General features: G+C 36.2%; 1 protein-coding gene and 1 long non-coding RNA gene across 2 annotated transcripts; both read left to right on the top strand.

Moving 5' to 3' along the window:
• The first annotated feature begins 17,767 nt into the window (after positions 1 to 17,767).
• Positions 17,768 to 25,536, top strand: LOC145797397 (uncharacterized). The gene is made up of 4 exons (XM_082884447.1): positions 17,768 to 18,345; positions 24,186 to 24,317; positions 24,472 to 24,588; positions 24,701 to 25,536. The coding sequence occupies exons 1-4, from the start codon at positions 18,118 to 18,120 to the stop codon at positions 24,938 to 24,940; spliced, it is 717 nt and encodes a 238-aa protein (XP_082740573.1). The 5' UTR covers positions 17,768 to 18,117; the 3' UTR covers positions 24,941 to 25,536.
• A 10-nt stretch (positions 25,537 to 25,546) lies between these two features.
• On the top strand, positions 25,547 to 27,431 carry LOC145797400 (uncharacterized). The gene is made up of 2 exons (XR_014338906.1): positions 25,547 to 26,115; positions 27,160 to 27,431. It is a non-coding gene; the product is annotated as an uncharacterized LOC145797400 (long non-coding RNA).
• Positions 27,432 to 27,661: the final 230 nt, after the last annotated feature.

Genomic DNA, 27,661 nt, shown 5'->3' with positions numbered 1-27,661 from the left:
TAGATAGGGCCTCTAGAAAAATCCTATCCGCCACACTTGTGAACAAAGAAAAAAAAAAAGTCAAGAAGATGTTTGTTAATATCAGGTTCCGAGTTCAACCATTCCTCTTCTTCCATTTGTAAGCGAAGGATTTGGTTTCTTTGGCAATGTTGAATCATCGAGGCATGAAAAAAGGCAGTATTCTGTCACCATAATTCAGCCATCAAATGCGCGATCTTTGATGTAAGAACATTTCCTCCCTATTAAAAGCTGTCTCAAGTTCTGATTTCAGATGGTCTTGAAATTGCATATTATTTTCTGTTCAAGTTTGTGATTGAAAAGACAACAACTTTGATTTAAGAAGAGCAATATTCAGGCTATTGTTCCCAAACTGCTCCCTACTCCATATTTTGAGCTCGTCCCTACAACACTGAAGTTTCTTCATCATCTGGAACATAGGTGAACCAACCTAAGATACTGTCCACTTGGGCCGAATCACCTCTACACATTGGACTAGTCGACCACATGGCTTCGAATTTAAAGAGTCTAGGCACCCGCTTAAGAGGCACATAGCAATTTAACATAACTAGGCAATAATCTGACCCAAATTAGAGTTCATGGAATACCTGGGCACACGGAAATAGAGCTCGCCAATCAACTATTGCCACTGCTCTATCAAGTCTTTTACGAATATTAGTACTTCCCCATTGATTATTTGACCAAGTAAAAGGTGAGCCATTAAACTCCAAATCCATTAGAGCACAACCAGATAGTAATTTTAGAAAAGATTGCAACTGACTCATCCTACACTCCACAACCCCCCCCTCAGTTTTTTCCTTTAGTAACCCAATTTCATTGAAGTCCTCGATACATAACCAAGGATATTGATTTTCAGATGCCACTTTCGTAAACTGATCCCAGAATCTCCAACAAACTGATTTTTGAGAAGGAGCATAGACAAACGATGTAGCCCAACAACAAGAAGAGCTATTGGAGGATACCACTCCTCTTATTATAAACTTTGACATACCACTTCTGAGTAAAGAAGAGATGCCTTCGAATTCTTTCCAAAAAAAAATCAATTTATTCTTGGTTTCCATAAAGAAAACCACAGTAGGACGATGGGTTGCTACCAACCTTTAGAGGATCTGTACTATTGGGGGTCACCCATCCCTTGACCAGTGACGGGGTAGAAAATTAATTTAGAGGGACACTTACTAATTATAATAATTTTTACAAAAATATTTCACGTAAATTTTTTATGATTGATTACAGGAAACATCAAAAAAAAAAAATTTATAATCATGAATAATACAAAAAAAAAAATGGATATAAGTCTTAAAATAAATTATATAATGATAAATTATTTTTTGATACAAAATTTGATTAAAAATTCTATATAATGGTAATACCACGTCATCATTGGTATGTAACATCACCCACTAATGGTAAATAAACGCATAAAGAGTGAACCTCACATGTCAAATGTAACTAACAATCTAATAAATTTCATATCTTTATAGTGAGATTACTTATACTCGCATATCACTAATAATGATATCGTCGTTACATTCAAAAATTTTCATAGCTAATATGATTTATTTATAATAGTCTCTTTATTTTCAATCAAAATAACCGTTATTGTTTTCATAATTTTTAAAATGTCATTGACATTTCACTCTAATAATATTTTTGTAATTTTTTATTTTAATTTTTTCTTATGTTTGCAAAAAAAAAAAAAAAATAAAAAAAAAAATCCAAAAATCCAAGGGGGGCACGTGACCCCCTGGTCACATGCTCCCTCCGCCACTGCCCTTGACAGTTCTAGCTGAGAATCAACATGGAGTTTGTGGCTGTTTAAGGCTAGCCACCAAACCCTAATTCTTAGATTCATCATGAATATCGGAAGGGAACGTGCTTGGAACTTGTGAACAGCACTTTTCATATTCCAATAGGGCCAAAAAAGACAAAGAGCAACTCAACTGTCCATTATTTAGAACCGATTTCTCAAACTCAACTGTAACTTTGAACAGGCCAAACTTCTCCAATTTCTGACCTTTTCTAGTAGCTTTGATACTTTTTCCCTTCGATTTACGACTGGAATGCGCTGCAAATTCCTTTATACTGTGTTTGGTTGAGAGATTTGGGAAGAAATTTAAAAAGGAGAAGGGAAAAGGTGTGTGAAACTATGTGAAATATAGACATGATATATTCACATTTCACCTACTTTTTCTTTTTCATTTTCCAAATTCCTCCCCAAATCCTCCAACCAAACATAGCATTAGGGACAGAGGCGAAGAGATGTGTAAGGGCTGAATTGGGACCTTTGTTAACTCATTACTCTTGAACAATTTAGGACTCCTGTTTTCTTCTTCTTTATCAGACACTTTCCTCTTCAGAGTAAGCCAGTTGAACACGGTTGACATGCACTCGTCTACCACTCTAGTGCTCAAATCATTATGAATAGGGCTTGAGTTTGGGTTGACCTCCTCTATTTGAATTGGGCTGGTCTTACCTTAATAGCCAGCTGTGTCACATTCTCATTATCTCTTCTGTGGGAGAAATTATCTTGAGTAGTTAAATTGTCCTTATTTACCTCATTGTTTGGCAAGTTTCCACCTGGCACCTCAGGGGTATATTCTGCAAAAACAGTACCTTTACCATATGCACTAGCCATTGTTGTACTGCGAATTTCCACCACACTCGCACTCTTGTCACGCACCTGTGAGACTGGTTGCCCTTGTTTGTTCATTGGTGGCCTGTGTAGAGAAACTTTGATTCTGGTTTCTATTTCATCTGTTTGTTTCTTATAGTACTCCACCGGTGATCCAGAGCTCCGGGCTATCCTAGTTTTCAACTCAGGCCCATATCCAGAAATTCTTATTTCCTCACTCGTAACAAACTTGCAACTATTACGGTCATGGCTTATTCTATCACAATCAAAACAAAAATCCAAGAGTTTCTCTATTTTGAACTCAATGCATGGATCTTTTGCTTCCCTGGGAGAGTTACCACTCTTATGAAGCAAAAAAACCTCTAGGTAACAATTTGGTGACATCAAGTTCTACCGTTACAACATATAAGAATTTTAGAGATCAAATTTGTTGATTTCTAAAAATGAAAATTTTGTCATAAAAGACATTTAGGAATCAATTTTTATTGATATGACGAAAGTCGCTAAAAGGTCGTCTCGAAAAGTAAAAAAATAAGAATTTTAGCGACAAAATTTTAAAAATGTCACTAATAAATACACTTTTACAGAAAAAATAATTTGATTTAAAAAAAATTTATATTTTAAGACAAAAAATTTGGCCCTAAAAAGATAATAATTCACTATTAATATCCAATTTTCGTTATTAAAAATATAATAATAACTATTTTCATAACAAAAATATTTAATTCTTAACAAATAGTTTTATTTCTAAATTTTGATGTTTATAACTTTAATTTAATTTAATTTAGTTTATTTATTTTTTTAAGTGCACCCGTATGCGAAGGAAACTTGTATGGAGAAGCAAGCCTTCACAGTGCCCTTCAATTCAACCCTTAAAAAGGAACCAGGATCCCTTCCTTCAATTTTCGACTGGACTTCTTGTTTGCTGGGTTATTGAACTCATTTTGGGATTTAATTTCGATGATTCAAATCGTTTATATTTTAAAATTTATTGAGTGTATTATACTTATAAAAATCAAGTTAATCGGATATAATTAAATTTTTAAAAAATATATTTTTATTTCGATGTTTCAAACACATATTTTTTGATATCTGATTAATTTAATTTTTTACAAATATAATATACTCAACAAATCGTAAAATATAAACGATTGAAATCATCTAAATTAAGCCTAAAATAGGCCCAATAATCCAGGAAATAAAAAACTGGGGTCGTGATTCCTTAAAAACGGCCCAATCCAACCAACCTCTTCCCTATTATTTCTCCGTTTGTTCTTGTCATCTTTTCCGAGGGTAGACCAAGTAAAATCCATCTGTGCCACAGGAATACCAAGCTCCAACGGTTTGAGGAGCATCATCAAAGGTAAAAAGAAGCAAGTTGTCTCTCGCTTTCCAAGCCCCATGAATGATCCAGGAGACGGCTTGTTTATTTAGTTGTTTCGAGCTTAAAATTTTCCCCAGCAAACATCAACAAGCTCGATAGATATAATCCAAATCAGTCTCTGAGAGGGTAATTTTTGGGAAAAATTGGGCCGAGCTGCGAGTTGGGCATTGAGGCCCAAAACGCGAAGGACTAAGTAAGAAGGCCGCAATAGATACTCCGGCCCAGAAGGGCAAAGTTACTCCGGCCTTGGGAAGACAAAGTTACTTCGGCCCAAGGAGGTGAAATTACTCCGGTCTGGAGGCTACTCACAGTTAGGCCGGTCTCAGAGTCCGGTCACAGTATGTTCTGAGAAGGCCGGTTTCGGAGTTAGTCCGGTCGTGACTTACAATGGTTAGGTCGGTCAGAACTTGCTACTTGGAAGTTTGGTCTAAACGCACCAAGGTTGAACAAGGGCAGCCGAAGTAATGAGTTAGAAGAGAAGACCGAGCTAAGGATAGTTCGGCCTTCTATGTGGCTCAGCATAGCCAGTGTTATTTCGGTCATGTGGTAGTTCGGCCATGGAGAAAACCATCCCACTTGGTTTAAGCAGTGGGGGAGGGTGTAAAAGGATAAGCATTATCCTTTGGAGTATGAATCCTAGGAGGACTCTGCATGGAGAAATACAAGTCCTACTAGGATTGTGCCACGGGAAACTTATAAAAGCTCACAAGCATCACCTAGGAGGAGGTAATTGAACACAATCTTTCTGAGAACTTAGAGCTTTGTCTATTTGTCAAGTTTTCTGACTTAGGCATCGGAGAGGTTTCCGGCACACACCCGCCGGCTAGCTCACGTTTGTGTTTTCAGGTGACAAAGCGACGTCGCACGGAGGAGCGTGGACTTGGTCAACAGGATTATACGAGGAGAATTATTTCCTCCCCGTACAGTCTCCATTTTCACCTCAGCAGAAGAAATGCTCCCAAATAACTACAGCAAAAGACGAAACTAAAGGAAAGATCTACAGGAACGTATTACCGACATGGAGAGAGAGAGCGAGAGAGAGAGAGAGAGAGACTGACACTGTTGTCAGTTCAAATCCGATTCAAATTCGATTATCGCGTCGCTCTTCCATTCCAATCTCTCGACTCGAGCATATTTTCTACGGTTTTAATTCCTGCTACATCACCACCAATGATTGAATGATGGACGGAAGAGATGTCTCTGCCTGCTCTTGCTCTTTTCGAACAGCTTCGGAAAATTCATCTAATGGCTTCCTGATAAGGATTCTAGTGCAGAAGCAACAGCCATAGCTTCAGCTTCAGCAGTAGCTTCAGCTTCAGCAGCAGCTTCTGATATGGCTACTTCAACATTCAAGAAGAGAGCTTCAACTGCAGTTCCATATAGTCGGTTAGGAATTGGTTAGCTAATTGTTAGGAGTTAGTTACACTGTTAGGCCCCGTTTGTTTTGGGTGAAAGAGAGGGTATTGAGATTGCTAATACCAAGGTATTAGTAATAGCCTTGTTTGTTTTGGAAGAAGGCCTTGGGACTATTAGTCACTTGGTATTACGAAGACCCTTGGAGAGGGGATTGGTAAGGAGGAGGTAGAGATGGTATTAGAAAAATAGTGAGGGGATTAGAAATTTTTTTATTTATTTTTTATTTTTGATATATGGGAAATTTTTTTTAAAATATAATTTTTAATTTTTTATATTTTTTTATTTGTTTTATTATTTTATATAAAAATAATTTAACAATTCCTCACTACTAATCCCCTCACTAATAATCCCCTCACTAATAATCCCCTCACTATCAATCCCCTCCATTCTATCTCTCAAAACAAACGGAGCCTTAGGAGTTAGTTATCTGCTTAGATCAGCAGTAGTTTATCTTCTATAAATACAGCTTGTACGTACTATCAATATTAATAATAAGAAATGCATTTTCAACATGGTATCAGAGCAATAAAGCTTTCACGAGCATTCTTGGGTTCTTGATTTCATTTTCTCAGTTCTTCCAAGAATCTTCAAATTTTCTCAATCATTCTTCAAAGTTCTTCAATTTTCTTCAATGGCAACTCCTACCTCCAATGCTCTTCCTTCAAATCTTAGTCTTCTCATTTCAAATCTCAGTTCTTTCATAACTGTAAAACTGGATTCTTCATATTTCATAATTTGGAGAAGTCAATTTCTCAATATATTGCGTGCTACAGATTTGCTAGGGTTTGTTGATGGTTCTCATTCTTCTCCACCATCAACAATTACAAATGCAGATGGAACCACAGCAGTTAACCCAGAATTTCTGCAGTGGAAACAAATTGATGCACATCTATTGAGTTGTCTATCTGAGTCAGATTAAAGAGTTAGCTGATCAACTTGCTCTTGCCTCTTCTCCTGTAGATGCAGAAGATCTTGTTCTTCTTACCCTGAATGGTTTACCTGAAGAATTTGATGCTTTTAAAACCACAATCCGAACCAGATCTGAAGCCATCTCTATGGAAGAACTTTCATCTCTTCTATGCTCAGAATCTATTCACATACATTCCAAGATCAAGAACATTAATACTCATGAACCTTCAGTTGCATATGTTGCTTCTCGTGGTTCTTCTCATGATATTTCTTCTCAAGGCCGATCTTATTTCAAAGGTCACCGAGGTAGTTCTCAACATGGCTCCCGAGGACATTTTTCATCTAGAGGCAGAGGTCGACACTCATACAACAGTCAACATCACAATTTAATTTGTCAGATATGTGGAAAACCCAATCACTCAGCTCTGGAGTGTTGGCATCGATTGAATGAAAATTATTTTGTTCAAAATCAGTCACAGCAATTTCCAAATCTGTCAAGGCCATCTTCAGCACAATCATCCTCTGGTTTTTCAAACGCCAGAGCTTTTGTGGCCTCTGCTTCCTCTCCACCTCAGTATGATTCCTCTCATTGGTATCTTGATTCTGCTGCATTTGATCATATGACTCATGATTTGTCTCAGTTGAGTCTTCATCAACCATACCAAGGCACTGATCACATCACTGTTGGTAATGGTAATTTTATCCCTATTCTTAATACTGGTAAGGGTCTTTTACCTACTCCACATCATACTTTTAAACTCAACAACATCTTGCACACTCCTATTGTTTCCAATCTTGTGTCTGTACACAAACTTACTAAAGATAATAATTGTACAATCATTTTTGATGATTCTTCCTTCATTGTTTAGGACAAGCACACCAAGGAAATTCTACACAAGGGCCTTAATTCACATGGTTTATATCACTTTCATACATCTAAGCCCAAGCCTTTTTTTGCTGCTATTTCACCTTCTTCATTTCAGTCTCATAATGCATTCTGCAGTTCAACTACTAATAAAGTGTTTGCCACTGTTTGGCACAAGAGATTGGGGCATCCCTCATCTCTCAAGTTTAATAAGCTCAAACACTTTCTTTCTTCCACTTGTAATAAAACCAAGGATGATGATTTTACTTGTGTTCATTGTTGTGTAGCAAAGAGTCATAGATTACCTTTCAAATTGTCTAACTCTACTGTTCAAAAACCATTTTCTCTCATTCACAGTGATGTATGGGGACCTTTTTCCCTTTCTCTTTCTGGTTATAAATACTATGTACTCTTTGTTGATGAATATAGCAAATTTACTTGGCTTTATCCATTGTGTTACAAAAGTGAAGTATTTGATAAATTTGTAGAATTCACCGCCTATGTTGGTACTCAATTTTCCACTCACTTGCAAATTTTTCGTACGGATGGGGGTACTGATTCCTCTATGACTAAAAATTTCAATTCTCATGGTATTCTTCATCAAATTTCTTGTCCCTATACACCTCCTCAGAATGGAGTCTCTGAGAGAAAACATAGACACATCACTGAGACTGCCATTGCACTGCTTCACCATTCTTCTATTCCTATTAAATATTGGTTTGATGCCATTTCTGCAGCCACTTATCTAATTAATCGCATGCCTAAGTCTAAGGCTCCTCATTCTTCTCCTTATGAATTATTGTTTCACAAAGTACCTGATTACTCTTTTTTGCGTGTGTTTGGATGTCAATGTTTTCCTTGGCTTAAGCCACACACTTCTCATAAATTTCAACATAAATCTACTTTGTGTGTTTTTCTTAGTTATCATCCTTCTTACAAAGGATATAGGTGTCTTGATCCTTCCTCTGGTAAGGTTTATCTGTCTCGTCATGTCATCTTCCATGAAAATATTTTTCCTTTTGCTAGTATTTCTCCTCCTACTTCTCAGACCTTGTCTATGCTTCAATCCTTTTTCTGGTCTCCTTCTTATTCTCTTTCTCCACCTATGGATCATCCTTCTGTTTCTGCTAGTTCACTGCCACCAGCTCCCATATCAACAGCAGCTTTAGTGCCCGTGCAGTCCACTGTGCCTCTACAGTCCACTGCCTTTCCTAAATCTGTCCAGTCTGCGCCTCTGTAGTCCTCTACATTCCCTCAATCTGTCCCGACTGCACTATTTCCTCAGTATGTTTCTTCTTCTTTGCCATCAGGTCCTCTTTCTTCTTTTACTCCCACTTCTACTCCTATTTCTTCTATTTTTATTGATTTACCTCTACCTCCTCCTTCTACTAATTCTCATTCTATGATTACTCGCTCTAAAGCACATCATCAAGTCTTCATGGCTTCTTCTTCCTCATTTTCTGACATTGAGCCATCTACCTATTAGCAAGCTCTCACCTCCCATGTTTGGCACACTGCCATGTTAGATGAATACAATGCTCTTCTTGCTCAAGGTACTTGGTCTTTGGTTGCTCTATGGTTTAAAGCAGGCTCCTTGCGCCTGGTATTCTACCTTCTCCAGCTTTTTACTATCGCAAGGTTTTCTTAATAGTCAGTGTGACAATTCCTTATTCATTCAAAGGACTTCTTCAACTGTTACTCTTCTTCTTGTATATGCTGATGACATTTTGGTTACTGGAAATAGCTCTTCTCATATTCAATCATTTCTTGCTCAAATGCATATTGCCTTTGCCATGAAGGAGCTCGGGGATATTTCCTATTTTTTAGGTATATCTATACAAGCTTATGGTGATTCCTATTTCTTATCTCAACACAAATATGTTTCTGATATCCTCATTAAAGCTGGTATGACCACTTGCAAGCCCTGCAATTTCCCTATGTTAGTTAAACCTTCTCTTGGTCCAGATTTTGCTCTTCCATTTAATCAACCAGAGCTTTATCGCAATATTGTTGGTGCACTTCAGTACCTTACGCTCACCCGACCTAACTTATCTTTCTCTGTTAACCAAGCTTGTCAACACATGCATGCTTCCACTAATGCTCATTTTGCTGCTGTCAAGCGACTGTTACGATTTGTCAAAGGGACTTTAGCTCATTGGCTCACTTTCAGTCCTAGTTCTTTTGAACTTCAGGCCTTCTCTGACTCGAACTGGGCTGGTGATGCTCTCGATCGTCGCAGTTCTTTAGGCTATTGTGTGTATCTTGGGTCCAACCTTATTTCTTGGTCTGCTAAAAAGCAACCAACTGTCTCAAGATCCTCAATCGAAGCTGAATATCGTTCTCTCGCTCACACCACATCTGAGCTTACTTGGTTAACCATGTTACTTCGTGAACTTCAACTTCACTCTCTTATTCCTCCTATCCTTTGGTGTGACAACCTGTCTGCTATTGCCTTGGCTTCTAATCCCGTGTTTCACACTCGGTCTAAACACATTGAAGTGGATTGTCACTTCATTCGTGAAAAGATTGCTACCAAACAACTGCTTCTCAAATACATTCCTTCTCTTGATCAGATTACTGATATCTTCACAAAGCCTCTCTCAGTTTCACGATTTCACTACCTTCAAGCCAAGCTTCTGGTCTCTCCCTCTCCCATCAGCTTGCCCGAGGGTGATAAGGATTCTAGTGCAGAAGCAACAGCCATAGCTTTAGCTTCAGCAGTAGCTTCAGCTTCAGCTTCAGCAACAGCTTTTGATATGGCAACTTCAACATTCAAGAACAGAGCTTCAACTGCAGTTATAGTTAGTTAGTAATTGGTTAGCTAATTGTTAGGAGTTAGTTACACTGTTAGGAGCTAGTTATCTGCTTAGATCAGCAGTAGTTTATTTTCTATAAATACAGCTTGTACGTACTATCAATATTAATAATAAGAAATGCATTTTCAACACTTCCCAATTTGGCGTCGTTCAGGTAATTCCATTGTTTGTGTTATAATAAATATATTTTATGTATGTACGCGTATCTACTAGGTCGCCTTTCACGAGGTTTGCTTTCTCTGCTAACTAACAAGATAAAAGATGATAGAATATCTTTTTTTTTTAACAGTAGTTTTTAAGCTTTCACAATCCTGAAATTGTTGTTTTTATTTATTTATTGTTTTTTAATTCGCAGACTAATGAGATTTATTTAGAATATAACGGTGACGTGTATCACCGTCCAATCATAATATACCATATAGGAAAAGTGAACCCCACCATGTAGTTGTAACAACCTCTCCAACTCATGCACATAGATTAATGCTTGCCACGCCAAAATGGATGACTCATGACTCCGAATCGATGTGGACAAGGCATGTATGTATTATTTTTTTTTCTTTTTTTAATTTTTTTCCTCTGTCTCTCACAAAGTGCGTGGGGTCGTGGGGGTTAGGTTTTGTGGGGTCTGTATCAAAACCCTTGACATATATACATAGTACACTTGCATGGGAAGCTAGGAAGCATGGGTGCGGGTACGAGTGCAGGTACGTCGATACGGTAAAACTCAAAAAAAGTATGATATGGGTACGGTTACGGTAAGCCAATATATATATTTTTATTTTTATTTTATAATTATGGTTAAAGAATTCAACTTACAAATTAAAATCAAATATCAAAACTAAGTAAATTTTGAAAACAAAGCCAGTGTTTCTCAACAACACTTCTGATGAGAAGACATTAATGAATTGGCTTATAATTTTTAGTGATTTCCAAGAAGTAAATTTTGAAAACAAAGCTAGACTGTTCTCAGCAAAAGCATATACAATTCATTCATACATACAGACAGGACTGCAGAGAAATATCAAAATTGCTGATTTGCAAGGGCGCAAAAAAAGAAAAAAAAAGAAAAAAAGAAAAAAAGAAAGCAAAGAGATGAAGAACACTCATCGGAGGGAAGACGAAGAAAGGAATAGAGAAGAAGAAGACCACTTGCTGATCTGCAGAAAAAAAATGAAGAAATAAAGAAAAAGCAGAAGAAGCAGAAGAAGAAGCAGATAAAGATGAAGATGAAGACGAAGATGAAGAACACTCACCAGAGGGCTTCGTTTGGTTGCGTTGCCGTCGCCGGAGGGCTTCGAAGTGAAGAGATGTTGCTGTCGATGAAGAAGACGACGAAGAAGACCTCTGTCGTTCTCTTTGCTATTGCTGAAGTGAATAGATGCAAATAAGGGACAAAACCTAGGTTATATACACTGTGTTTTTTTAACTTTTTTTTAATAAAGAATATAAATAAATTACTCCGGTATCCCTAATTGTCTTATAAATTTGATTTTTGGCCCCGACGTACCCAAAACATACCAACGATTGAACCAAACGTACCGGACCCCCTTTTGCAGTACCCGACACATGTGCAGCTGTACTGGTACGCGTACCCGCACTTGGTAAGAACTTGATACTCGTGTGGCACTATTTTTGGAGTACCCGTGCTTCATAGATGGGAGGCAATGATTCGTTTGTTATAAGTATAATCGTTTCATTGAATTTTTTTCTCTACTGTGAACCTTCCATGTGTTAATTAGTGGATTGAGTTGGATAGGTAGTTATATTTATGTAGTGGGGCTTACCCTCCTATGTGGTGTTTTAAGATTGGTTGGTAATATTACGTGTCAATAATGATGTGGTATCACCGTTGTACTGAAGTTTTACTCCAGTTGTCGAGCAACAAGTCTTATTTTGTGTTTAGATATTATTCAAGTGTGCAAATATAGAAATTCATTATCTTTAAGAGGGCCACTATGGCATGTTGCACGCATCTTTTTATAACCAATGGGAACACTTTGAAATATTAGTCTTTTGGAACACTTTGATTAGTCTTTCCAGAATATTTTGATGATACAACCTTAGATGTTCTGAATGCCCAGGGTTACTTGGGCAAGGGTTCCTAGCTACACTAAGATTTGGGCAATATTTTTGTTTACTTTTTATATATCGTAGTTGCTTTTGGTTTCTATTGTTGGTTGCGATGCATTTATTTATTTTGTTGTTCTAACTATATTTGTGAGCTTTCTGGTTCACTTGTGCATTAGAAATGTATTATCAAACAAACAATAACAAATACAACGCTGGAAAATGGTTATGATGTAAAACTTTTTCGCAAAATTTGAGCTAATACAGGGTCGGTTTTTAGAATTTAACATTTTGTTTGTAAATTTCAATTTATTTTTCAGTTTCCTGTTTCTGTTTTGTTTGTCCAGTTTCTGTTTTGTTACGTTTTTGGATTCTGGTTTAATTATCTGTATCACACACAGTACAAATAAAATTGTTCAATATACAATTTGGTAGATTACCAGCATATACTATTTGGGAAGTATTAGGAATTACAGCCTTACAATATATGGTTGGATCTATGTTTCTTGTGGCCAATGGCTATGATATATAACACATGAAAGATTATATGCACATGTACAACTTCTATAAACCGACCCTCTGTTCTATGTTCATTTTGTAGGGAATTTCTTGTCTTGAGTCCTTTTTAGGGTGTAAATGGAGCGAAAGCAACCACCGCATTGTGTCCTCTGAATCTGAATGAGTTAGAGATAGCTATTACATATAAAGAATAATATGATAGAGTAGTTGAAAACATACAAATGTGGGAGAAAAGGAGCTATAAGTTTCATCTTGTTTAGAGAAAATCCTATTGTATTGCATTATAATTTTGTTTCTTTGGTTCATGTTTTAAAAATTGACATGTGTAATGTGTGGTTGATGGTATTGTGTGTTCAAATTTGAAAGCAACCTGTAGGATGAGTAATTCTCTTGTTCTCTCTCACACACACATACATAACACCAATGGGAATTTACTTTTTGATTTGCCTGAATTATAGAAATTGAGGAAATTATTTGCAGCAGTGATTTAGACAGCCTCAAACTTCAACCCCCACCACCCCTCACATATGTGGCGGGTGGTGATTGGAGGAGAAGAAAAGAAAAGAAAAGAAAAGAAAAAGTGACCAATAAAAAAGAAAGGGGGTCAAAGGGGGTGGGAGAAAAGGGGATCCAAATCTTTATTCAATTATTTATAGGTCTAAAAAGCAGTTGTTGCTGAAGTTAAAGAAGCATGTATTTAAAACTACACTAATCTTTCTAGAAATAGAAAATGATTTGGAGGTGCCTTAATTTCTAAGTATTAAATATGTAGTGATGGGAACATGCCGGGGAAGTGTCTAAAATACTTGTATTAGGAAACATCTGTTGAATGCCTTTGTAAGTAATATTGGGCTCATTTCTTTAAATTCTTATACATTAAAGATGCTTTTCAGTCCATTCCAGGGATATTCATTGTATTTTTGTTTTGGGTAGGGCTTCTCTCAAATTCACTGTTCGGGCGGCACTGCCACGGGTCAGGTTTCGATGATTTGAACTATTCATTTTGTAAGGCCATCCATATATATCATCCATGGAAAAAATTAAGGCGATCTGATAATTATAACCTTTTCATTTTCTCGTGTGTCTCTGAAAAAATGGATGGTCTATTTTTGAAAACACACTTGTCCATTTTTTCGGAGACAATTGCTATCAAATGAAAAGGGAACGATTATTGAATCGACTTAATTTTTTCATGAATGATATACATGGAGGGCCCAAAATGAAGGTTTGGATCATTGAAATGGGTGCCCAAACGGTTCTCTCAAGTTTAGATTCGAACTTGAGAGAAACCTAACCCTTTTGTTTTCTATACATTTTTTGTGACAATTGATACTCTAGTACTCATTTGAACAAAGTTTCTCTTTAGATATTGTTATAAATTTAAACTTATGTAATCGATTTGAAATTGTTTCTTTGTTTTTCATTTATCAAATAAATTGATTGGACATGAGGCTTGATTTAGTTTGGTTTGTCCCTTCTGTATGTCAAGCCATATTTTGCTGCCTTCTCTCATTCTATTTGTTTTGTTTTGTTTTTTGTTTTTTATTTTATATTACTATTGAAGTTTTATCCTATAGGCTAGGAGAACACAATCATAATAACTCCATAAAATGTTATTTCTTCTTGCTTGGGGAATTTAATATGCACATCTTGGTACAGTTTGATATATATCTTGGTAGAGTTTGATATACCATGGTAGACCTAACAAAACAGAGCTCCCATTTCTGTGCGTGCTATGACAGTTTGATAGAGGGGTGTGGCAAACAAAATGATGCTATCTCATTGAAGCAACGTGCTCTAGCTGGTGTTTTCCGTCTTACATACCCTTCCCAAATACGACCTACGGCTTAAGTATCTATATGAATGAATGTTGGAGTGAATTCTTTGTGGAAATTGCTTCCAAGCACATGCCATGATGCTCTGTTTGCATGTATTTCTCTGTTGCATTGTGTATAGAAATATTTGAAAATAATTTATACATACCGACATTGACATCATGCTTTATCTTGGTATTCAGAATGGTGTCAATAGTAACCTCAGGCTCCAAGTTCTGCAGCAAAATACATACTGAACTAAGCAATGAATTTTGTAGTTAAACTACTTTCAAAAGAGATTAGGAGCCAAATTTTTTCGTGAAATACGTATTGGTTTATTGTTGGGTGTAGCCAACCTGCCACGACCCCATTCCGCCCCTAGTAGAATGTTGCCGTGATGGCTAGTAATTCGAGATTACCAGAGGTCAACTTACAAAGATTCACACATAATCAGAGTATACATATGGGGCTTACATGTGCGGAAGCAATAAATTTAAATCTAAGTAATCCATAAGAGCTGTGCATAGATCAAAGGAAATGACATACATCTTAACATAGTTTTACAACTTGAATACAAATAAAATAAGATACATGTTATATCTTGATCAAAAGGCTTCTTAAGCCGACATATACAAAATACATGAAATACAAAGCTGAGAAGCATAATCTTCAAGATGCTAGCAAAATGAATTCGAATACAACTTGCAAAACACATCTAGGCGTCACCGCCATCTTGCTCGACACCTACATATATATAAGGAGAGGGTGAGCTTAGATACTCAGTGAATTTTATAAGTAATAAATGTTTGAATGAATAATGTCCGGGATCTTTTCCAAAACAATACATATCATAACTTTACAAATCAAAGGCATGAACCAAGTTCATCTATCAAATCTTTCAAAACTTCTTGGTTGTTAATAACATCTACATAATACCAAAGGGTGACATTCCGGACAAACAAACCCATGCGGAAAACCGTCAGTGGCAAAACAAGGGTGCAGTTGCATTATAGTCCCCTAGCACTAAGGACTTTCAAAACAAGGGTGCAGTTGTATTATAGTCCCCTGGCATTAAGGACTTTTCCAGAATGTCATCAAAACAAATATAATACGTGATACAAAACTAGGGATAATCATTCATGCTTGATCAAATACTTTTCCAAAATGAAACAAAGCTTTATCAAAACTTTATAACATAACTTTATTAAAAATACCACTCACATAGCTTTTCAGACGTCGGGGTTAAAGCAAGGGTCCAAGCCCTACAAACACATGGCAAAGTCTATTGAATGCACGTCAAGAAGATAAGAAAGAATGCTCAAAGATGGATATGAAATGCACTCTCAAGACAAGCCTTACACGAATGCAAATGATCCCGGCATTTCCTTCAAGACTAGGTCAAGTCAAAGCAAAACATGCTGGAAGTTAAAACACTATTTTTCATCTCGGGGAAAACATGCTGGGTACCAACCAGGTTTTTTCCGAAGTCCCACACCTCTTGGCTGAGGTGTGGTTACTAAGGCTTCGGCGAACGGCTGTCTGCCGAGGTGTTCATGCAAGATAGACTAATGGTGCAAGTGATCATGCAAGGTAGGCCAAGGTGAGATACGATACTTGGCCTAAGTGTGAAATCTAGGCAAGAGTGGTCTTGGTGACCACACCTAGGGAAAGGTGAAGTCTGGAAATCTGGATTTCCTTCCTTGAAGCACATGAAGAACATGAACATGAAGAACATAAATAACATGAATGCTAAAATCATAACTCCTTTATTCAAAATCTGAGATTTCATGAGATGAGTTCGAAAACATGAACTTGGGTACCCATACTTGAAGATCTTATGAAAACAAACACAAAAACATGGATCTTGATACAAACTGTCGGATCAAAATATGATTTTTCTTCAAGAACACATGAACATCATTTTCTCTTTCTAAAACAACTTTAAATCAATGCATGGCTCATGAATCATGCTAGATCATGCAATGTGATCGGATCAACATAAAGAATAACAAGAGTAGATCAAGAATCTAACCTCAGCACTCGGATCAAACGGTTTAGACTCTACTCTTGTTAGATATGACAAAAATAATATGTTTTCTCTACTGCTAGCAGACTTAACCCTTTGCTGGGACACGTGGCACCACCGGATTGGGTTTCCTCAAAAAGGTGATTGAAAGACAAGACATGCGTAAGACAAAGTGTATATAACAAGTAAGGCGACATGGGTACTCTGGCAGGTAATGACCTCGGATCAAGACATAGGCTTCGGCAAGTAAAGTCTCAATGATCTTGGCTAGGAAGGATAACACTCGGCCTAGCTGTGCCACACCTTGGTCTAGGTCATACCAGTCCAGGAACAAGATCAGCAGGTGCAAGGATAAAGGATTTAGGATGTCTAGATGATAACGGCCAATATGCCAGGGCGAAGGTAGAGGTCAACCAAAGTGGTTCCAAGATGGTCCTAGGTGTAAGAGGTTCAAAGGTGCAACCTAGGCTTAAGATGACCTCGGCTAAACACACACCAAACAAGGAGCAAAGCATGCAACAACGCTTAGATAAAACAAAACAGGATTTCATGAATGCAACTTAACAAGACAAAATCATATAAATGCACGTGAGCATGACTAAGGCAAAGTGAGGGTTGTTACACAACCAGTCGTGATTGCTCTTATAGTTGATATGGCTTCTAATCCAGCTGCAGCTATTGCTGCCCGATCATTGACTGGAAAAGTCCACCGTCACTACAAGAATTTACACATTTGGCGACCACTTTTGCCGACCAAAAAAATTTTAGTCGCAAAAAAATGACATTTGGCGACCAAATATTAATTAGTCGCGAATGATCGTTGTTTTTGACGACCAAATATTATTGGTCGCAGAAGGTTATATTTTGGCGACCAAAAAATGAGTTGGTCGTAGAAAGTTGTATACTTTTCCCGACTAACTACAAATTTAGTCGCGGAAAGTCACATATTTTTTGGCGACCAAATTTTTGGTCGCCAAAATTTTTTTTTCAGCAACAAAAAAAATTTAGTCGCCAAATTTGTATTTTTAGCGACCGATATTTTAATCGCCGTTGATTGAGATTTGGCGACTAAAAAAGTTTGTCGGTGAAAGTACTTTTTCTGCGACTAATTTGGTCTTTTGGTCGCAAAAGTTTGTGGAGGGAAATTTGAAACATGGAGGGGGGAAATAAATTTTTTTGGCGACAAAAAAAATTTGGTCACCAATCAAAAAACGACGTCGTTTTGTACCTGGGAAACAGAAAAAAAAAAGAAAAAAGAAAATTTAGAACCAGTGAGTAGCCTTGTGTATCCCTTCTTCCTTTGTGGAATCTATGGAAGGGTTGACGAGTGATATTCTGGCGATGAATGAAAGAGAGAAAGGGGTTGCATCGTTGGGGTTAGCTTTGGTGGAGGTTGCACAGGAGCTTAATCGTATGAAGGCTTCCATGTCTGGTGTGGATCAGGAGGATCTGATCCCGTGTGATCTTATCCAGGAGGAAACTTCAACCCTAACAGCTTCTGCCCTAAATCTTCTCCAATCTCGGTGGTCAGACATCGCAGAAATGGAGGGGAGTGAGGAAGCTGTTGTAGATCGCGAATAAGTATATCCCAGACAGCCTCTTTTTTGCTAGGGCGAGAAATCTGGTATCGAAGCTTGATGCCCTTCCGATGGCTGGGAGTGTCCATTCTCATGGAGTTGGTGGTGGTATGGTTGATTCGAAGGTTTACACACCTATTGGAGGTCGATCTGGGTCAGGTGGTCGTGGAGGAAGGGGAGGCAGAGGCCAAAATCCTGTGGCCCTGAATCCTGAGTTGAATGTGGTTTCAGCTGTAGACAATGCGACTCCTGATAAGTCATGGGGTTCTATTTCTGATCTCTCTCGCTCTGTCTTTCTGGTATGTGTGTTTCTGGTATGTGTGTGCGCGTCTCTCTCTCTCTCTCTCTCCATCTATTTCTGATCTCTCTCGCTGTGTCTTTATGTCAACTTTTTTTTGTTCTTTTAGGGCTTAATTGATTGATGTTAATTTTTTTTAATGAGAATTTGATATGCTAAATAAGAGATTTTCATTGATGGGTGGTTCAGGGAAATGGGTTATGTTGAAATTGGGTTATATAGTATATTCACCAAGTGTTTGATAAAATGTCAAAGTGAAAAACCTTCAATTGATTAGTATTACAGTTCATGTGCATGAAGTTGTTGCTCGGGCTCTAAATTTTGTCAAATTTTTAATTGCAGATTAAGCATACTATTTGTTCGGATTGGTTGTTATACTTTTGGCTCTCTTGGTAATCCTAACTGCCCTTTTAACCTTGAATTGATTTAAAAGTTTTAATTTTGTATTATAAATCTAAGAGGACACTGCATTTCCCCAAATTGTTTAGCTGATGATCTCAGGTTTAACTTGTAAATGCTGCTGATTAGAAGTTCAAAATTAAACATTCAATTTTGAACATCTAAAATACGAAGTTAGAGGTTAGAAGATGCATAAGAAATGGGAGGGGTTTTCAACATAAGGCACAATATGCTGCTGAAGTGACAAGCGATTTCGTTTAGATTTGAGAAGCAATTGTGTTGTATATTGGCTGTATAAGTGTTGCTTCGATAGAATCTTTTAAAAAAAAAAAAAGTTTCTAAAAACCAACGTTAGTATTTTGAGATTTTTAAGTTGAAAAAGAAAATAAAATGAAAACTTGAAAAGTTTCTACCTTTTGAAGTACAACAACTTAGCATGTGAATTCAAATTTTACTCTAAATAAGGTGCAATTAAGTGGAAACAAATTGGACCTATGTAGTTAAACCCATCTCATGCTATAAAACATGCTTCTTGTTGTTGTTGTGAGGAAAAGGAATAGTGCTAATTATTGGAATTTGGAGTAATTTGTTAATGTAACAAAAAAGTAATAATACATGTTTCTTGTGTTGGCCACTTTTATTTTTTCAAAATTGGAAGTTTGTTTAACGATCATATAGGGATGCAGATAATAGTAAATATTTCTATGCTATTGATCACTTGCTTGATATCAGTAATGTTTACTTTCCAATTTCTGCACTCTGTAGTTTAGGCCACATTAATATTTTTGTTCCGGCATAAATTGCCATAACAAACTGGAATCTCTGAAATTTTCTCATTGTCCACTAGAAGTCTATAACGACCAGGCAGGACTGGAGAAGCGATTATAAGGATTGGTGGATGTGATGGTTGTGAATCCACCTTATGTGCCAACACCTGAAGATGTAGTGGGTCGTGAAGGGATTGCCTCGGCTTGGGCTGGAGGAGAGAATGGTTGGAGTGTTATTGATAAAATATTGCCCATTGCTGACAAACTTTTGTCTGACAGGGGCTGGTTGTATATGGTTACCCTTACAGCAAACAATCCCTCAGAAATATGCCTTCAAATGAGAGAGAAGGGTTATGCATCCAGAATTGTTGTGCAGAGATCAACTGAAGAGGAGAGTCTCCATGTTATTAAGTTTTGGCGAGATTTTGATAGTCAACTAGTGGGAAATGAAATGGGGACAGTGAACAAAATAGTTCCTGCAGGGGTCATTGAATCCCTGCTTTCACAAGTTCCTGGATTATCATTCTGGAGATATGGCAACAGTAATAGTCGCTGGATTCTCAAAAGGTAAAGAGGGATTTTGTTCATTCTGGAAATATATCTTTGTGCTGCCTTTTCAATCTCCATTTCATTTTTCTCCTTTAGGATATGAATTTTAATGAAATGTGATAAATACATACAATTCATATAATGTGTTCTCCTGAGACTCTGTGGATGTGCACCTTTTTTCTATGCCTTTTTTAAGCTTTGAGGGATTTAAATTCTGCTTTGTCTCGATGATGCAAGGCAAGACTAGAATAAGCTTTTATAACCTATGTGTCACCACTATATATAGCTTGGACCTTCAAAATGAAAAAATTCTTGAAGTTTTGAGTAAACATGAGAAACTATAATAGTACTAAAATTCTTGCTATGGTTTAGTGATGACTTGTTATAAATAAACTCACTATTATGTTGCTGTATTTAATGGAGAAATACCTTCTGTTGATGAAGCAACTTTAGACCATCAAAGATTATTGGACAGGTATTCAGCTATTGTTTTAGGACTGGACAAAAGCTCCCCTTCCCCTCGTCCAGAGAAGAAAAGATATATGCATCTTTGTCTCTTTTGCCTTCCTTTATTTATTTATTTACTTATTTTTATTATTATTATTATTATTTTATTTTATTTTTGTTATTTATTTATTTTTTTTTTTGCAACTGTGGGATTTTTATTTCATATATATAGTTTTTGATGCTGGAGATGTCTGTTCTTCTTCAGATTGCAGTTATATGAGTTGGTGGAGTTTATGGTTCATGGAGATGGAAATTGTCAGGTTAGTTTCTTACTACACTGCACCTCATGCTCTTGCGTGCCTCAAGTTCCATGTATTTGTGATGTCTTTTGCATGCCATGTGATTAGAGAAACCTGTTTTCTATTCCCTATCCATATATGTTGTTTCATAATTTCGAAATGCCTGTAATTTGGTTACTTTCAATAACCTAAATAGTGTGTGGAAAATTTTATGGTGATGTGCTATGTTTGGAAATCAGGTACTACTATAACTGCCATTTAGTGGGGATGAGCCATATGCTCATTAGCTCATTTGATTCACATTTCAATCAATTTAGATGCTGGTATATGAATGATAACCTTATATACCTGACATGCAAATTGGCTCACACTTTCTTTTGGATTCGGTAGTTATGCCTTCTTTTGGGAGAAAGGAAGAAGAAAATCATAATTGTGGCTCTAGTCTAGTGTGTGGAAAATCATATTTTGGGAGAAAGATCTTTAATTCAGCACATGTACCATTTTTTGAACTGCTTTAAATTTTCCCTTGTTCTACAAGATGGAAACTCTATTTAAACACCATAATTCATGTCAATAGGCATCTTTTGTAAAATCTCAAGAATCTCCTATTGTAGCGGACAATGGATCACAGGCGTCCAATACCAAACAATTTGGAATGCAAGCTCTTGGTGAAGGTTAGTATCTCCTACTGTTTAAATGTTTTATTTTTATTATTATTATTATTATTATTATTCTATGCTTTGAGCATATGCATAAATATCGGGTGTTTGTAAGGGTGTTGGTGAGTCACTCCTAATCTTTTCCATGGTCAAAAACATTATTAAATAATTTTCATGTTCACTTCTTAATATATTCCATACATGTAGCAAGAATCAAAGGGAGTTGGATTGCTTCTGGTAGAGCAGGAGTAATAATGTTCTTTTCAATATCATTTTAACATCAACTTACATTGGATTGCTTCTGGTAGAGCAGGAGTAATAATGTTCTTTTCAATATCATTTTAACATCAATGTTCTTTTCATGTAGCAAGAATCAAAGGGAGTTGGATTGCTTCTGCTAGCAGTCTGAATTTGTTGTAAACAGTAGACTAGGAAGGCTAATCAAGATTTGCATTGTGGATAGGAAAGAAGGAATTGACAATGATTGGTGGCAATGAAGATAATGATTGTTAATTTGTTATGATGACATTTAAATTATAAGTCTATTTTCTTTTTGATCACCTTTTAGCCAAGTCGTTATTCATGTGTACATTCTCTTTGCTTCTCTTCCTGGAATACTCTTTATAGGTTGCAGTTATGTCATTGGATAGCATAGAAAGTATTGAATGTTGTCATCCAATTTTGATTTTGTCAATGGCTTCTCTACAATCAAAATGTGCATTTAAATGAATAATGCTTAGCAATTGTTGAGCATGGGAGTGGATTCTAGAGACCAATTTTTAGAGAGAAATTTAGTTAATGATATTTTGGCTCATACTCCAATGAGGCCACATTCTAAATGCTATATATATGTACTAAGATAGGCATGCATATTAAATGGGCTCATGTTCAGACCTTGAAGTCCTCTCTTGATAAGAAAACTCTGGAATTGCAGGTCAAATATCAATTGGAGCTGAGGCCATCTCTCATGTTCAGTTATTTTATGGTATAGTTTGATATGTCAATTGTTTCTTCTATATTACCCTTTTGGTACTAACTTAAGTTCATATGGATGCTGAGCATTGGCATTGTTTAGTTCATTTTATATGGGTGCTACACATGATTGCAATCCTTCATTTTTATTTTGGTTTTGTTTTGTTCTCTCCAGCATGACACACACACACACATATATATATATATATATATAAGAGACCTGAAGACATTTTTTTTATCTATGCTATTTCAGGGAAAAATTCGGGCTTCCAGATATCCTGAAATCCAAACATGAGGAAAATGAAGCCTACATATCTGAATTAGAGGTTAGGTTCTTGATCTGATAATTATTAATTATTACATCAAGGTTATTATTTGTACCACCATTGCTCACTGTTTATTTAAGTTCACAAACTGCTTTTACTTGCTTTCATATAGCATGCATTTGAGACCTCCTTGATTTTGTAGGTGATTATTTATTTGTTTATATAGAAGTTAGCGATGTTATGGAAGTTTGATTAAATCGACTATTTGTTTAGTGTTGGTAACTTAATTCTCATTTGTTCCCCTCTTATGTGTCTATATACACACATATATGTATGAATATTAACATTTTTGAGTTCTATGTTGATGTGTAATAATAATGCAACCTTTGAAGTGCTGATGCTTATGATGGGTTCTCACTAGAGGTCTTTGTTCAAATATGTTTACTGTATGTGTTTCATTTTCAAAGATCAAAGACAATGGGTATACGATGGGAACCTTTTGTTATGTACAGAAATTAATGTGATATGTCATGCCATAATTGAGATTAATTAAATTGAGGACATTAATTAAGACCTTTTACATACTTTTCTATGTATACGATGGGAACCTTTTCTATGTATATGATGGGAACCTTTTAAATAAATTAATGGAAGTCCATCAGCCTTTATTTGTTTATCTTGATCTTGGTTTAAAGATGTTTTAGTTTGCTTTCAGTTCAATAACTTCAGCCTCCATCACTTCAACATCATTTCATAGTCTGGATATCTCTTCTTTTCCCTTTTGTAGGTGCTCTTTCATACCACTTCTTATGAACATTCTGCCTCTGTGAGAACATTCACGGACACGTTGTAACTAAATCTATCACGGGGGGATGGATAAGTAGAAAGTGCTTGAAAATATCGATTTTATACAAGTTCTTTCCTGAGAAGTTGAAAATTTCTATATTTACCTTTGATGTTTTGGACATGTTAGATGAAAACTATCAGTTTCATCAATAAGGATGCAAAGTGCTTAGTCACATAACATAATAGTTGTTAGCAATGATATTGGCTAAGAGGAAACTGGTTATGGTTCCCAACACTGACAAGTCTGACACTACTTGTTACACCGATTTCTCTGGGGCTCTTTACATATTGAGCATTATTTATCTCTCGAGATTTTTCATCCAGCTGGGGGTTGGATAATGTGAGATTTCTTTGGGTAGATCTACAGTGTTCAAATATAGAGGTTATGTTATAGACTTAGCAAAAAAATATAGAGGTTGTAGAAGTTTTATAGTTCCTCCAATACTTCTTATGCTGTGAGCCTTGAACTTATTCCTGCTGCTGATACTTGCTGCACAACCCACCTACCCCTGCAGGATGCCAGTGTGCGAGGCAGGGGCATGTGGGAAGTCATTGGTTGATTTGTCCTCTCATTTTTTGTAGGCTCACTTGAAAGGGATTAATTACACCTTAATTATTTATGTTTCTTGTTCTGCAGACAAGGCAAGCCTTTACACCAGAGCAAATAAATGAAGCATGTTATGTTGACATTAATTCCAACAAGGCTGTCTTTGACAGTTTGAGGAATAACCCAAAAGTGAACTATGATGGGAGGTGCTTCGCTTACAAGGTAAATCCTAATCTTTTCACCTGGAACCCTGGCAGACAATTGAACTTCTCTATCTTCCCCAAGAGTTCATAGATTGTTACAGGTGCCTGCCCAAAAGCTTCGAAAAAAAGTTGTCTTTGTGCTGAGAATTTACTTGGTCTTTATTTGATTACAGTCCAAACATGCTCTGAAGGACAAGAATCAACTACTCATCCTAATACATAAATTTCCAGAGGGCATTGCTGTTATTGATCTCAAGGATGCATACCCAACTGTCATGGAGGATCTACAGGTTTGTGTTACCGCCTAAAATAATAGCCAAATACTTGCATGGACTTTGCATTATAACCTTTAATTTTCGTTTTTCTTGGAGTTTTAGAGCAAAATTTGTATTTTCTTCATAGGCTTTGAAAGCTGCTGGTCAAATCTGGCTGTTATCGAACTTCGACTCGCAAGAGGACATAGCCTATCCAAATGACCCTCGAGTGCCAATCAAGGTTGATGACGACCTGAAATTGCTATTCCGGGGAATTGAACTACCACGTGATATGATTGACATTGAGAAGGATCTTCAAAAGAACGGGATGAAGCCCACCACAAACACTGCAAAATCTAGACTACACATTAATTTGTCATTAGCATGATCCGTTGAAAAATAATGGTGGATCTTATTATTTTGTAGATATGATAGGTCCTATATTTATACATATGGTTCGTACGTAGGAGGTAAAAAGAAAGGGGGGTAAATATTCATGTATCATTTTCTTAGTCATCAAACCAAGACATACTCTCTGAGGATGAACTGTCTAGTACAAAATCTGACTCCATTTTCATTTGGCAGACTTAGCTCGAACAGCATTACACTCTGGTAGGGGCCTCCCCATCAACCATAACTCAGTTGTACCAAATTTGCAGTCATGTGTGAAGAAATTGTTTCTCTAGTCGATGATAAACGTACCTAATTGCCTTAAAATAGCAAGAACATCAAGTACCCAAGACAAAATAGAAACTTGGTTGCAAGGTGGTAGGGGCCGCCCCATCGATCACTCTTGGTGAAGAAAGACTATTGACTAGTTATATACTAAAATACAAAAAAAAAAAATCTAGACTACACATTAGTTTTTGCCAAGATAGTTTGGGACATAAGTGAGTAGTTCTGTTTCCTGTACATAATGAGATGGAGTTGAGGCTATTGGAAGGAGTAAACCAGGTTGACTTTTTGACTAACCTATTCGCGAGTGGGTTATGTTCAGGTGGGCACATTTTTTTGAGAAAATTAGACATTCATGTTTGAGAAAATTATGATCAAGAATGTCTTCCAGCCTATTATAACATGAACAACAGATCAAGAGAAAACAATATACCGAGCATGTATTATGTGTACCTATGTGCATATATACATCTATGATTAAATGCATAGTGTATGCAAAGCTACTTAACTAATGCATTTTCTTCTTTCTTCCTCTTCTTCTTCTTTTTCTTTTTTTTTAATTATTTATTTTTTATAATCTTTTCCTGTCATCAAAATGAACTAGTGCATATTTAGTATGTTAATTTTGTAGGCAAGTAGTGAAACTGATAGTCATCTCTCAACCACTCTCTCTCTGCTATCCATTCAGTAGTGATATTTAGTATCTTTTTTTTTTTTAAATTTTAATTTAATTTTTTTTTATAGCTTTTTTACAAATGAAAGAGGCAGAGAATACAAGACAACGCGAGGAGATGCAGCGGCAGCTTTTTGGACTTCAGAGCATGTTGGCGCAAGTTTTGGAAAATCGCAATCTACCAAATTCTCGACAATAGATAGTCATGGTAATTGGTAAGTGTGTTAAACCATATTTGATTATATTTATGTTCAAAGTAAAGGCAAATAAACGTTTGATGAGAATATCATAGAGAAATGATTGTCTTTAAACTAATTTTTGTTTAACTATATAAAAGATGGAATTTACAGTTTAGTTTATGTTGACCAGTATAGAAACTTTAAACATTGTAATGTTCCACTGATCCAAGGATGACTAGTTAAACAAGAATTTGTGACTGTTCCATGGAAACCAAAATGTGATAGATAAGGCAAAAAAGAGCCGGTTGGGGCAAAAAGTTGGAAACAGCCTGGAAACAACCCGAGATCGTAGCGGTCACCTCGGGCTAGATCAAACAAACTTGTGAAAGCAAGCAACGCTTCGATAGGACGCATTATTAGTTATGTAGGACATAAAAGTGTGTTAAAGTAGGCAAAACCGGGGCGTTTGGGGTCCAAAACTGCTCTGAATTAGCTCCTCTCTATTTCTTTTTTTTCCTTCTTTTCTCTTCCTTTGGTGGTCTGCATGGTGAAGTATTGCATCAGTCATGAAGGTGGACTGATCTGGAGCAATTTTGGTGGTCTGCATCAGATCTGTCTGGATGCTTTCGGTGGTGTGCTATATATGGTGGTGACTATCAACACCAATTCATAGTTTGTATTTATAGGTGACAGTCAACTATAAATACAAACTATTAATCATCGATGTATCAAATTTATTAGAGAGCTGCTATATATTATTTTTTGTTTTAAACATTTTTTTATATCACTGATCAATACATGCATGATAAATATAAAGTAATATATTAGTATTTGCTTTTTCTAATACTTATCTCTAAATAAAAACGATTAGAAATAAAACTATCCAATAGTCACAAAATGGTTAAACGGGGAATTGTGGCTCATCCAATTTATTCTATAGACATAAGAATGCTATTGTTTTATTTACAATTTGATAATGGTAGTCATTTTAATTTGCTAATGTGACCTTTGCTTTTCATGGACATTTTTCATTATTTGTCCAATTTTAACTGACATTATTTCTCTTTTTCTTTGGTACAGATGGATGAACTCGTGCACAAAGCTAAATTGTACAGGACAAATTGGCACTTTTTGTATTTTTGGAAGGATTATATATTTTTGTATAGATGTATATGGAAAATATTAGGGTAGACTAGTAGTTATATTTTTGGATGTGTGTGTATAGAAAATATTTGGTAGACTACTAGTTATATTTTTAGGTTGATGTACATGGATAAAAATTTAAAACATAATAACAAGTACTTGTTATGTGTTTAATTTTTATGCTAAATGAAATATGTAGTTTCGAATTATTTGCGGATGTAAACTTATTTTTGTTGCTGACTTTAATTAAATAGGTTCAGAAATGGTTGATATATGTATTTTGTTGAATGTTGATGATTCAATTTATTTGTTGGTTTGAATGATTTCTTCTTTTTACAGATTATATTGAATAAATTGGATGAATTATTATAAATTACAGGTTTATTTTGTTGGGTATTGGCGACCAAAATTTGGTTTGGTTTTTATAGTTTTGGCGACC

The sequence above is a fragment of the Camellia sinensis genome, chromosome 1, assembly GCF_055761805.1.
Source record: "Camellia sinensis isolate YWXY chromosome 1, ASM5576180v1, whole genome shotgun sequence".
Classification (NCBI taxonomy): Eukaryota; Viridiplantae; Streptophyta; class Magnoliopsida; order Ericales; family Theaceae; genus Camellia; species Camellia sinensis.
The sequence above is the reverse complement of the archived record's forward strand: the minus strand, read 5'-3'. Positions and strand labels throughout refer to the sequence as shown.